Source organism: Doryrhamphus excisus, chromosome 20, assembly GCF_030265055.1.
Source record: "Doryrhamphus excisus isolate RoL2022-K1 chromosome 20, RoL_Dexc_1.0, whole genome shotgun sequence".
Taxonomy (NCBI): domain Eukaryota; kingdom Metazoa; phylum Chordata; class Actinopteri; order Syngnathiformes; family Syngnathidae; genus Doryrhamphus; species Doryrhamphus excisus.
In genome coordinates this window covers 10,935,761-10,950,113 of record NC_080485.1, presented here as the reverse complement: position 1 = coordinate 10,950,113, position 14,353 = coordinate 10,935,761, and the positions used below count along the sequence as shown (strand labels likewise).

Here is a 14,353-nt window from a genome sequence, read left to right as displayed (position 1 = left end):
AAATGAATGATGGAAGATGACTCGAAGGCGTCTTATTGGGTTGCTTGACCTCAGATTCATTCATTCATTTTCTACTGCTTATCCTCAAGAGGGTTGCAGGGGATGCTGGAGCCTATCCCAGCTGTCTTTGTGCGAGAGGCGGGGTACACCCTGGACTGGTTGCCAGCCAATCACAGGGCACATATAGACAAACAACCATTCACACTCACATTCATACCTATGGACAATTTGGAGTCGCTAATTAACCTAGCATGTTTTTGGAATGTGGGAGGAAACCGGAGTACCCGGAGAAAACCCACGCATGCACGGGGAGAACATGCAGATTCCACACAGAGATGGCCGAGGGTGGGATTGAACCCAGGTCTCCGAGCTGTCAGGTCTGCGCGCTAACCACTCGACCGCCATGCAGCCCCACATCAATGTTTCGCACAAAAATATTGTGGCGGCTGAGCAAGTGTGCTGTTGGTATTGATCAGATCAGATCAGATCAAATCAGATTATTTTGAGTCTTTGTGTTTTATTTTTGTGGTATGAAATACGTCAGAGGGCTGCACGCGGTTGAGTGGTTAGGCCTCACAACTAGTAGACCCAAGTTCAATTCCACCCTCGGCTACATTCCAAAAACATGCTAGGTTAATTGGCGACTCCAAATTGTCCATAGGTATGAATGTGAGTGTGAATGGTTGTTTGTCTATATGTGCCCTGTGATTGGCTGGCCACCAGTCCAGGGTGTACCCCGCCTCTCGCCGGAAGACAGCTGGGATAGGCTCCAGCACTCCCCGCGACCTTTGTGAGGATAAGTGGTAGAAACTGAATGTCAGAATCTGCACGGACGTGCCCATTCTATGTCTTGGCTGCGGTGCACACGTGCATGTGCGTGCAATCATGCAGTGATCCGACCCATCTCTTCCAGCAAAAGAGGGAAGTGTGTCCTGCCTGGGTGCGGATCCGTGCACTCACACTTTTAGGTGGGAAGTGGGCCCAGGCACGGTACGAATTAGTCTAGTGTGTCTATCCTTTTTTTTTTGTGAGATGAGAACTTTATTTTGCTTTGAGACACATGTAGTGAATTTGACTTGTTTTTTTCCTTTTCATTGCGCCTACTTCAGTAAATCAAATTCGGATGCCACAAACTCAGGAAAAATGGGATGGTCCTCCCAAGAGTAGCTTGGACGGTCTCCATCTTTGTGCTCGGTCTATGGAGCGCCCTTTAGCGAGGCCCTATTGCGCCATTGTGCCGTTAAGTGCTCTTAGCTTTTGTGTCAACCTTGTCCTCTCAAGCACCCGCCCTCCATACACCCCCCCCCCTCCCTCCCTCCATTTGACTCCCTTCTCCTCTCTGTGCTCGGAAGCTGGAAGGTGTCAAAAGCCATCTAAGAGGCAGCAAAACAATTGGGAGAGTGAGAGTTAAACGTGAGAAGGCAGCCATAGCGCCACCATTTCATGAATCTTACATCGCTGTGTGTGCAAGCGTGAGGACTTCCCTTTACAAGGGTGAAGAAACCGCCCCCCCCCCTCACAAGTGCCCCCGTTTGAACCGTCTCTAGCCGATATTCTCCAACAACAGCACCACAAAAGCAAAAGAGGGAAAATTCAACAGTTACTCAGCAAAAAGCTCTCCAAAGGATGAAAGGGTGAATTCATCACTCGACAATTTCATCTTGCTTCCTCCTCCCGCTTCTCACGGCTCATCCGGAAGTGGGAATAAAAGCCACCGACGATGTGTGTGTGTGTGTGTGTGTGTGGGTGTTTTTTAATGTCGTGTCGCTGGCAGGCGCTCCGGGCCGTTTGCGGCGTGTCAAGGCAGCCCTCGTGGTGATGACCCTTTACGGGGAAATGGCACTGAGAGAGCAGTCACATTTACACTGACATTTTTGCCATCACCTATGGCGATGTCAACAGGCCCCTCCCCCTTCAGCACACACACACACACAAAACCTCTTATGTGTGTCTGCCAGCAATGAGACTGAGAAAAACATTTATATTGTACCATCTTCATAGTTTTAATTATGACTTAAAAACTGCTGTCCCATATTGACTGGCATCACAAACATCATCTGACCTTTTTGTGCATGCATAGAAACATCGCCCAAACTCCCCATTCATTGTTTATGTAAGCATCCAAGCAATGCATCATGTATTTCTGTATATATCAACACATACATACTGAATGATAACAATCAGCCTCCCAGTAAAAGCAACTTTGACTCCAGATTTGCGTCTTGGATGAAGTATTCGTATCGACGCGTGGATGCAAGTGACTGCCATACACGCGGTTTGTTAGGGTTTTCCCGAGGATTCTTTTTAAAGCTGTGACTGGTGGGCTGCATGGGAGGCGGACTGCCGCCGCTAGGGCAGCAATTTGTTGAATATATTTCAATTTACTGTCAGCAACAGTGTCAACATTAGGGTTGTTTCTACAGGCTTGAAGACAAGAATGGGAACACCTGATCCGTATGAGTGGACTTTATGTCCATTTATACAACATATTACTTAACTTTGTTTTCACATTGTTTTTTGTGTGTAGGGGAAACCCTGCAAATTAGGCGATGACGTCATTTAGTGTCTTTTAGGAGAGCTAATAGCTACACTCAAAGAAATAATTTGTTGAGTGAATGTAATAAAATTATGGAAAGAATTTCCACCTAATTATAATGCTGTCATTTAATGAGATACAATTTTGTTGAACTAATTTCAAATATGTTGAGTGAACATGTCTGTATTAAGTATTGGTGTTACCTTTACAATGTTTAAATACAACTTAATTTGTATAGGTTGTTTTAACATATTTACTAAGGTAAAAGCTGACTTATTATCTTTTGGTTACATTAATGTCTATATGATTATTATGACTATATGATCTTATTTTTACAGGGTAGGTACAGCTACAATTTTAAAAGGTAAAATTTTTTATTATTATTTTTTTAATTAATTATTATATATAATATAATATATTATAATATATTATATATATCATATATTATGTATTATTATATATAATTATATATATAATTTTTAATTATTTATAATTTTTTTAGTTATTTAATCCTGACTTGACAAAACTTAAAGTTCATTCAACAAAAAGTGAAAATGAGAAAAAAACTTTTCAAAAAGGAAAATAAACTCTAAAATAGTATTTATTAGGAAAAAGACCATAAAACAGACTTGATTTGTAAAATGACTGTATTCTTCAAAACTGGCTGATGACATTCTCTCTTTGCAGTAACTCTAGGATTTAAGTTTTGACGGACTTTTGAGCGTAGACTTCCACCAATGCGGATTTGTTCACAAAAGTCCACAATATTTGTGTTTTTGTGAGCAAGCAGACTACTTCCTGGTTCATGCAGGATAAAGCAGACGTTCTAATTCTAGCAAAAGTGGACGCTAGATGCTTGTATTTGAACTTAATCCAACCTGACACACATTTGAGTGAATCCTTACTAAAAGTAGAGTCAACACAACAACAACAACAACACAACGTGACTCAGTAAGTTGCCTTAAATGTGACTCAGCATCTTTGGTCATCACTGACTAAGCCATGGCTGACGTTGTCGCCTTGTCAGTGCTCACCCTCTACGTCTTGTTTTCAGTTTGCTTTTTTTTTTTTCATCCCGCTAAGTGAAATCGACCCTTTCCGAGAGGGGATGCAGTCCAACTGTGATCCCGAAATAGTGGTACAGCTCTCTGGCATGGGCAGGAAGGGAAAGTCTAGACGAGCCGCCGTCATGTTTTGTCCACAGCGCATGTCATTATGTGCTCAACTGCGATGGGGGGGTTCTCACTTTTGGTTGCTGAGAATGTTTTGATTCTAAGTGTGTAAGTGTGTTGTTTGGAATACTTTTGATAGCCATTTTTCGGACGCCACAACCCCCACCCCACTCGTGCATGGACCATCCAAGAGTTGGGACGTTCTCGCTCGCCGTAAAAGGAGAGATGCTTTTGAAACCTCTGCTCTGGAATCTCCCTGGAATTCCAGCATGTTCTGAATATTTCAGAGATGGGAGGGTCCTGAAAGAGACCCCCCCCTCCTCCTCCTCCCTCCTGCATGCCCGCTCCCTTGCTTTGGAGCTTATGAATGGCCTGAATACAATAAGCACCACTTTTTTTCTTTCCCCTCCTCCTCCTTCTCAGGATCCCTGTGTAGCCCACTGAGGATTGCTGGGAATGCAATGTGTGTCTTTGGAGAAGTTGACACCGCTCAATCTCCATTTTTCTTTTCACGTTGCTTTTAAAATACCTTTCATGATCTTGGGCAGTTTGGGAAATTGTTGATCAGGCAATGAGGAAAGTACTTTTTGAGGATATACTTTGGATTTTTTGTCTTCCAAGTACCATATCCACCACCGCAGAGATGACTTGTACACATAATACAGGCCAGTTTTATTTGGACGGCGTTCAAACTTTGCGTCTTTGTATCAGTACTTGAGATGCCTACACGGACCAAAAATTGTATCTTTGAATTTAATTTTGACTAAATTATGGCAGGGTGGTTGAGTGGTTCGTGCGCATACCTCACAGTTAGGAGACCAGGGTTCAATTCCACCCTCGGCCATCTCTGTGTGGAGTTTGCATGTTCTCCTCGTGCATGCATGGGTTTTCTCCAGGTACTCCGGTTTCCTCCCACATTCCAAAAACATGCTAGGTTAATTGGCGACTCCAAATTGTCCATAGGTATGAATGTGAGTGTGAATGGTTGTTTGTCTATATGTGCCCTGTGATTGGCTGGCCACCAGTCCAGGGTGTACCCCACCTCTCGCCTAAAGACAGCTGGGATAGACTCCAGCATCCCCTGCGACCCTTGTGAGAAAAAGCGGTAGAAAATGAATAAATGAATAAATTATGGCAGCTTTTCATAATGCTAATGCTAATGTCTATGTAACTCAGAAGATAGTTGGTACAAATACAGTAGGATGCATTTTAATGATCTACTAAGACTGGATTTCCATCAGGATCCATAAAGTAACACCGATAAAATTCTGGATGCACATTTCTGGAAAAAAAAATGTGGTTTGTGCCAAGAAAAAGTCTTATCCGAGCTGAAAGAAATCAAATGATTCTGTGAACGCTACCTGGATTTCACCGCATTTCTCACCTGCTTCATAAGACCCGAGCACCAAGTCCCACGTGGAACACGATAGCAAAGGCCCTGAGGCCTGGGTCTCGCCTGACTGGCCGGGCCCGGCGTCATGTGAGATGTTGTGGGTGTGAAAGTCAAAAGAGCGAGCCATGGGAGATCAGCTCCGGGTCACTCACCGTGAAAGGCAAACCTTTTTGCACCGACATGAGCCTCACGTTACATCATCATAAAGCAAAAAAAAAAAAAAAATCCACTTCTTCTCCCTCTCAACTCAACTCATGGTCCATAAAGTCCTGCAAAAACATCTCCTCCAAGAGACATCTGTAAATGATCCTTCTCGTGACATCTGGCGCTAAGCTAATATTCCTAACCCTTGGCGATCTTGGCACGGGAGGAAAAGTAGATATAAATTAGAAAGCTAAATGTCATAATTCTCACACGTGGTGCCGTAAGCGAAGACGCCTGACAAGGCGGCCGTTTCGCACATGAACGATCTGCAAATTTGGCCGACGTTAATTTACCAGGCAGCGGAAAAATGGCTGACACCTCAGAATGACACTAGCGGCGGCTGGCTGGTTCGTTGCTTGGTTGGTTGGCGGGGGCCAAGGTGGCGCCGCCTCCGCCTCGTGCCCGCACTCGGTGATGGCTTGTAATCAGATCATAACAGATTAGCCCAGATAGCGCTTGATAATGTCAGTGCTTGCCTTGAGACGCGAAGGGAAGCAATGGAGACAAAGAGATGAAGAGCTATTAGTCATCTTGATAGCACTGTTTAGCTAACAGACAGGAAAACAATGATAATCCTTCTCTTTATGAATGTATGAATGTATTATCCTTCTTTAATAAGCCTGGTATCCACTTATACACACAGATTTTTAACATAGTAGACATTCTAGATATTAAAAACATCACACATGGCAATAAAACATTGTATGCGGTGTATTAGTAGTAGAGTATTAACTAGCTAGCTACCTGAAAATACCTGGTCTGACCTGTGAGGGGCAGCAGAGAGCGTCAGGGTAGCTAGACTGCCATTTTATAAAAAGACCAAGAAGGGAGTCATCATTTTTATTCATATAGCGGAAATTCACGACAGAAATTTCAAACCCACAGGTTGTCTTTTATCGTGTCATGCTCGCTAGTCGCTATTGTTTATTTTGCTTCTGTTGCCTTTGCTCAAGTCACAGTCATGAAGTTCCCAGGCTGTCGTCCTCCATGTTCAACATTCATGACCGTCATAATCACCTCACGCCAAAAGATAAGTCAGAATAATTGTTATTGATGTCAGACACAGGACGAGAACTGGGCTAAAAAATCGTCCCGATTTACTCGATCTGTGTGTACTTCATACTTCATACTCCAGTAGAGTACTGCGGAATGAAGGAGGAATTAAAAATGAATTGCCCGAGTGAAAGCCACCCAAGCTGAATGAGCATAGAAGCGGCTAATGCTAACAGAGCTAGTGGAAACGCATGGCGAAGATAGGCTAACCTACTTTTTACGTCATTATGTGTTTGCTTCGTGTGTGTGTGTGTGTGTGTGTGTACAGCATGTGAGGCGACTGATAAAATATTCTTTCCCTTGGTTGGCCCCGGGGCATTTCAATTGCCCCTGGCTCCTTCCAGTCACTGGCCTGCTCCTTAATTGCCACACAGACACACACACACACACACACACACGAGCTACCGTGGTTGGAAACACACATGCATAAAGAAAGGCTAAGAGACACACACACACATGCACACACAGCCCAATGCACATCCATGCATGCATGCATGTTTCACACACGAATATGTACACACTGCTGCACCCCCCCAGCCAACCACCATCCTTCATTGATTTGCCCCATCCTCAACCACCCTTACCCACCCCCTCGTCCCCCTTTCCTACTTCCAACCGGTTGCAGAGGAGACGTTGTTATGGCCCATGAGTGATTGGGGCCCAGAGCGGCGCTGGTGGCTTTACGTTTTTGGGAGGTTTGCTAGCTCGGCCATGTTGGATGCGGTCGCTTGATGGCTGGAGCCTAGTGATGCTCCTCATGCGTCCTTTTAACATTTGATTAGCATCTTAAAGTTAACTGAAAATCTGTTTCCTGTTTATCAACTGTGAGAGTGGTCAAATTCTTGCCAAATAGTGAACCAGGCTTTTCCACATGTTATTTATTCCTTTAGTAAAAATACCCAGTTTGTGGTTCATATTAAACTTTATTGGTAAGAGTCTTAAATAGTTCTGTAGTTCTGTAGAATCGGGCTTTAAATCATATAGTTTGATAAGTAGCCTTGTTCTAAACACTTTATAAAGGTAGCCTTTACACTACAAAGTCATGGTCTCCATAAAGCACAGTTTTGTTTTTCTTTTGGTATTCATCTCTAATCCATATTGTCTAAGCTAACATTGCTGTCACTTCCTCGAGGCGTCTACCATACCATGCAGCTATGACACCTTTTCCTTTCTGCCCCCCCCCCCCCCCCCCCCCCCCAACCTTCTCCAGCCAGCCGCCACTCTTCCCTTAGCAGAAATTAGCCCCAGACCTCGCTGAGGTGATTGGTATCAAATTGCGGGCAGAATGGAAATGCCGATAAAATTGACAGCTCCTTCCTCCATGTTTTTTTTTTCTTTTTTGCCTTTCAGGTAGCGATAGTGTGCACAGGTCAGTAGGAAGGAAGGAAGGAAGGAAGGAATTTGTGAGTTTTGAGTTTCAAAACGGTCGAAATATGGAAATGTTTGTCCCTCTTTGAGTGTTTTGGGATTTTCTAATTTTATATGCAGTGGAGACGTATGCTGTGTATTAGCATCGGCTTAAGTGCTTGTATTCTTTCATCATGTAAATCAATACCTCGTACTTAGGTACAAGGTGCATTATTAAAAAAACAAAAAAAACAAAAAAACCTTAAACTGTATTATGGAAAGCAGGAAGTGAACAAATGTAACAGTTACTGATTGTAAAAGTACCAGATGGAGGGGTAGGATTTAATTAGCTTTGCTTCTTCCTACTCCTTTTGGACATGTGGATCTGTGAACTGATTATGTGATGCATTCAATTGTAATCTGATGCATGTTCAAATGAAATAAAACCATTACCATACATTAGATGTATAAATATGGCTGATATACGTATCACTGGCTACAGACATCTGCATACACAACATTAAGTAGATCCACACAAGCTAATGAAACCCAAAAGAATTGTCATAGAGGTATATTAGTATAACAATGTGTGTTTGTAGTGGTGTAGCATTGCACCACATTATAAGGAGAAGTGTTCCTAATATATTGGTTACCTTAGAGCAAGGGCGTCCAAAGCAGCAAATATCATGTGGTCATCTTGTCATGTGACACATCTTTCACGATTCACACGTCTCCTTACTGTCTTTGTTTGTTTCCCTCCTCTTCCCATACTTCTAATGATCCCTTCCTTCCTTCCTCCCTCCCTCGCTGGCTCAGTGGCGACGGCGAGCCATTTGCTTCTGTTTTCCCAACTCGCACGGGACGAGCCCCTGGGTTTGTTATTGTAGGCTTTGCTGAACATGAGCCGGTCTTTACGGCGGATTGAAAGCATTTGCTTCCAATGAAAATCTGCTCTTAGATTACAATGCCTCAGCTGGGCCCGGCCCGGCCCGCCGTTCCACCAGGCGGATGCACAGACACAGACGAGGAGGGCGGGGTGCAGTTCATGGTGGAGCTGAGAGAACACGCTGTTTGCTGGCTTGTTCATCAATGGATAGATTGGTTAATTAGGAGACATGATTGATTATTTGTTAAGGGAGTTCAAGCCGATGCATCAGTAGCTTGTTTCTTGTTAAAACTGTAGGAAAACACTAAATGACAACCTCATCATGTGATGCTGGACATGCACGGGCAATTCCATCAATAGCTGAATGATAGCCAACAAATAGGATATGTCCTACACGGGTACATTGCCTTTGTAGTTCGATAAAAAAAAATAATGAATCTTATCAAATTTAGGATATTTAAAAAGTGTAACATAGCACATGGAGCAACACGAATGTAGCCTAATGCTAACTTCAACCGAGAGGCAGGGGTACAACCTGCACTGATCGGCAAGCAATCGCAGCATAATTCAAATGTATTATGCCAATATTTCTTTATTTCCTTTGATATCTCTACACACGTTACTCGTACTTGTTTTTTTTACGAAAAAAAACCTGTAAAGTATTATTTTTTCCTGAGTCAAATCCTCAAGCATCACTTTAATGTAAAATCCAGCTGCATGTTTATATAATTGTATTGGATCTGCAACATTTGGCTTATGAGCAGCTCAAGCTTTGCCAGAGTATTCTCACAGCGGGGAATTTAAGTTGGGAAAATTCAGCATTATGTTACGTTCATTGATGGATTGTTTTTCCAGTGGCACAGCATGGTGGACCACTTACCTTTTGCCATGAATACACTTTATGTGGCGTGTTGCACCATTTTTCTTTTTACTATTAATGCGTGCATTTTAGACATAATGGAAGGAGAAGGCTTTAATTGTCAGAACAAGGACAAAGAATATATAAGTAGGGATGCAGAAAATAAATATTTTTTCAAGCCCATATCCAATAAGGTATTTTTTCTGATGTTTTAAATTTAGATTTAGTTGTAGTTTGTGCACACCTTGAGCGAACAATGACTTGTAGATTTGTCCTAACTCAGGGGTCGGCAACCTTTACTATCAAAAGAGCCATTTTACCCCCTCGCTCACTAAAGAAAAATAGGCTGGAGCCACAAAACATAAGTTTTAACAGCAGAATACAGCAAATAGAATTGCAGTGTACATGTGAATTGCAAGTTTTCCAAGATTTTGATTGACTAGTCTTGCTAATATACAGTCTCAAAAAGTCTGATTTTTTTCAAAAGTCATTACAAAGATGGGTATTTTCCTCATTTGGGTGTTAAAAAAATACTTGAGCATTGCGAAGGGAGCCACAACAAAGAGGTTGAAGTGCTACATGGGGCTCTGGAGCCGGGGATTACCGACCCCTGTCCTAACCAAATATCACTACTATTAACAAAACAAGTTCAAACAAGTACAAACCATGGCTCCAACAAAAGCCACTATATTCATCCATGGTGAAGGGGTGGTCATCCACCTCCATCATTTCCATGATGAAATCATAAGATTGTTTTAGCCCTTGGGTCGTCTTCTGACAAACTTTCTGTACTTATCAAATGCTGCAACGATAGGAACAAGCCCTGGGCGTGATGTAGCTGATATGGTTCGATGTGTTGAAGCTCAGTGTGTTTTATTTTTCCCAGAGCATTTGGTACAACTAGCACGTGTAATGTCTAATGCCTCTGAAACAGTGAATGTTTGTTTACAAATGAGCACAGGCATAAGCAAAGGAGCCCTGGATTTAATGCAGGAAATCTCGCCCTCATTGGAGCGTTTTTCTTTTTTTTTATCAGTTATCTGAGCTATTTTTGTCTGTTTTTTTTATTGGCATGATGTTATGATTCTGCTATTTATATCACTAATCAAATATAAGATGTATGAGATTGTGATTGTGACTGGGATTCATTTATGTTTTATTTATTATTAACAAATTATTCCCATTTTACTACTTGGAAATAATTTTTTATGTTTATTTTTTGACATTTTTATTCCCTCCTTTGCTTTCCACATCTAATTGTGCAGTCTTTTTTAAATCCCTACTATTCCAAATGTAAGCTAATGAAGTATTATACCTGTCAACCTGTAAAAGATATGACATTATCAGTAATAGACATGGAGAAAAAGGTAGGATTAAATAAACTCTGCTTCTTCCAACTGCTTTTTCGATAAATGTTGAATTGTGCATGTGATGTTCCGTAATGTAATATGTTAAACATGTCCGGAAAAAAAAGAACCATCCTAGACCATATATACCGATGCTAATATATAGCAGGAAAAGCTTATAATGCACATGTAATGGACTCCTCAGTGACTGATGATGCGTTAGCTAAAAGCTACTGCCTACCGCCTCCACCAGCACCCTGTGCAGTCGTTTGCATCCGTGTTGTTTCATCCCAAACAAATCCACCTCAGCATCACCTCGACCAGGACCTGAGCGTCATTAAAAAGCCCTTTCAGTGTGTGTGCATATGCATCTCGTAGTGTTCTAGGTGCAAGCCGGCAACGCTGTTGCGTATGGATCTTGGCGAGGCACTCTGTGCTAATGGTGTATATAATTCAGGTGCCCCGCGGGCATGCTTTCAGGAATTCTTTTGCCCGAGGTAATGTGGAGCAAAGGCCCGGGTTTTAGGCCGCTGATTATTCCATTGATGCGGTAGGCTGGAAAAAGTCATCTCCAACCGGATTAGCGCCAACATCCCTATTAATTATCAATGAATCGAGGCGGTTCTGGGTTTTAGCGGGGTGTCGTCTGGTGGAGCGGCTTTAGGAGTGCTTTGTGTGTAATCAATAAATAACTCAATGCTGCTTCTTGCACTTCCAGCGCTGATAACTTCACGTATCGTATCTTACGTTCATTCTTGCCATTTGTTTACCGTTCCTCATGTTGCTATTATGAAAGTCTCACGTCTTTATGAATACCGATAGCGACAATTAGGAAGATAGGCAGAGCCGTACGGAACGGCACCAGTGATTGGATAGCATGCACATCTCCGAGAAAAGGCGGCGCTCAAAGCCACTAAGCCGCCTCCCATCAGGTGAGGTGAAGTGTCCTCGATATATAGCGCCTTATCGAAGCCCAACAGGTCGCTGTCAGCAGCCGCGACGCCATTGTTATGAAAAGCAGCTAGCTTTGTTAGCACTGTTTGTGCCTCCGACTTTCCCCCTTTTATTTGCCGCCTGGCAGACTCCCCCCTTTTGTAGCGCCGTGTTCCTCTTTCCACCTCAAGTCAAAACGGGGTGTCGCTTCAATAACACCCCCCCACCCACCACCACCACCGCCGCCACCTCAGGATAATAAAGACTAAATCTCTCATTTTCAATTCTGCGTGGGCCGGGATGGGAGAGTGGGGAAATGCGACCTTACAAGTCCTTTGTGCGTCTCTTCCTGGCACTGGCTGTGTTGTTCAAGGGGAATGAAAGGCAGGGATATTTATAAAAGTATTAAAAATGAATGCGTTCATGAGGTGCCATTTCCCCTGTTATTCACTTTTGCCCATTGTTGTGTCTCCGTACAAAGCCCTCCAGAATTCCTGGGAAATCGCATTTATTCCCTTTGAACGGCGAGTTTGCAGCGAATGCGAGACGTAAACAAAACTGTCTAACCGTCTAATCTTTTTCCTTTTCTTCCTGTTTTGGTTGCCTCGCAGGCGACGGGCTGGACAACAGTGTGGCCTCTCCGAGCACGGGCGACGACGACGACCCAGATAAGGAGAAGAAGCGCAACAAGAAGAGGGGCATCTTCCCCAAAGTGGCCACCAACATCATGAGAGCGTGGCTCTTCCAGCATCTAACGGTGAGTCCTCAGACGCTCTCTGCGAAAACATGCTGGATCACAGCCCCCTTCTTCTTCTTCTTCTTCTTCATCCATGCTGCACCTCACTCTGCTTCACACACACACACTCTGTGTCATCTGCTCCAAGTGAGGCGTGCCCCCCGGCTGTAGCAGGCGTTCTGTAGACACTTTGACGGGGCTTCTTTAAAACAAATATGTCATTATTCATTGGAGACGAGGAGCAGCTCGTGATTCCAGTAATGGACCACTCTTAAAAAAAAAAAAAAAAAAAACATGGCATATTTTCACTTACACTCACCCAACCCCGAATGTCAGGCTAACACTATTGCAAGTTATTATAATTTGGTGAAGATCTGCCTTGCTGGAAAGATCAGCATAGACCAGCTACTAGCATAGACCAGAATCAGAATCAGAAATGGTTTATTGCTATAAAGTATGATGCTATATAGGTATGATCAAACACATACTAGGAATTTGTTTTGGTGAAGTAGGTGCAGACACATCTATTAAAAAAATGAAAATACAAAATATACAGAATAAACAGTATAAATATATGTACACAGTCTGGTTTTTGTTTGTTATTCCGGAAGTGCAGTCTGATTGTTTTTCCTAAGAGTCCAAACTGAGCGTTAATGTAACGCATATAGTGAGTGTCAAAGTGGCAGGATGAGGCAGAGGTGGGGTGTGAGGATTGTCGGGGGGGTTGTTTTTTGTTTTTTCATACTGGTAGCTGGTCAGACTAGCATACGTGTTTTGGACAAATCACGTTTATCCATCGTACTGAAAAAAACAGTATAGACCAGCTACGTTGCTGACTAGCTGTTCAGACCAGTATACGTTGTGTCCTCAAGACCAGCATAGACCAGCTACCAGTACAAAAATACAACTGTGTTTCTGTGCACGTCTATACTGGTTTTCAAGACCAGCCTAGACCAGCTACCAGTACAAAAACACAACGTATGCTGGTCTGAACAGCTGGTCAGCAAGGTAGCTGGTCTATACTGTTTTTTTAACACGGTGGATAAAGGTGATTTGTCCAAAAATAAATATGTTTAATCTGATTATTTTAAAATTACATACAGTTCTGTATCTGACAGTAGTATTAATAAAGACAGTATTAATTTCGGAAAAAACACGATATAGCAAGTGAGCGATAATCGAACTGCGATTTTGTGAGGAACGACTTTAGATGGGTGAATGAACATAAATGACTTTTGACAATAGTTTCAGCCTTGACGGAGGTCTACTCTGCGACATCCTAGTTAATATATTTTCATTTCAGTATTGATAAAACTCACAGTAATTCACAGTACGAAAAGGTAACAATTTGCTACCAATCGATTAATGGTACATAATTAAATGTACATTTATAATTCCCATTATTTCATAAATGTAAACAAAAATAATAGCAAATACTGAACTGCTAATTCAATCTAAATGTAACCAAGCCTTAAAAACCTAAATGGAGTCAATGCTCACGTAGACTTCAAAGTCGTCTATAGGCGTCAATGTTCCTTTTCTGGCCTCACTCGGAGGTAAAATGTCATCAGTAAACAAAGGAATTCATTCGTTGAGGGAGGACTTCCTGCAAATTCCCTCACCCTCATGATTGTTCCACAAACATTCACAAGAAGCCGATTCTTCTTTTGGTGTGAACAGAATCTTTGTATAGCATGTTGTTGTATGTGTGTGTGTGTGTGTGTGTGTGTGTGTGTGTGTGTGGTGTGGACACTCAGAAAAGCTGTCATGAAGGCAACAGTAGCCTCACTTTAACACGCACATCTTTTTTTAATACAGTATCCCCATCAATTTGATGGCAGTGCTTTGGGGTTAATGCCACACTTACTTTGCAGCACATCAGGCGTCC

At 42.6% G+C, this 14,353-nt stretch overlaps 1 protein-coding gene across 1 annotated transcript in view; it reads left to right on the top strand.

Annotated features, from left to right (window-relative positions):
* meis1b (Meis homeobox 1 b) overlaps positions 1 to 14,353 on the top strand; it is a 77,531-nt gene that overhangs the window by 27,572 nt on the left and 35,606 nt on the right. Inside the window, exon 8 of the mRNA XM_058058036.1 lies at positions 12,341 to 12,486. Coding sequence (XP_057914019.1) covers positions 12,341 to 12,486 — 146 coding nt within the window. The remainder of the gene's footprint in view (positions 1 to 12,340; positions 12,487 to 14,353) is intronic.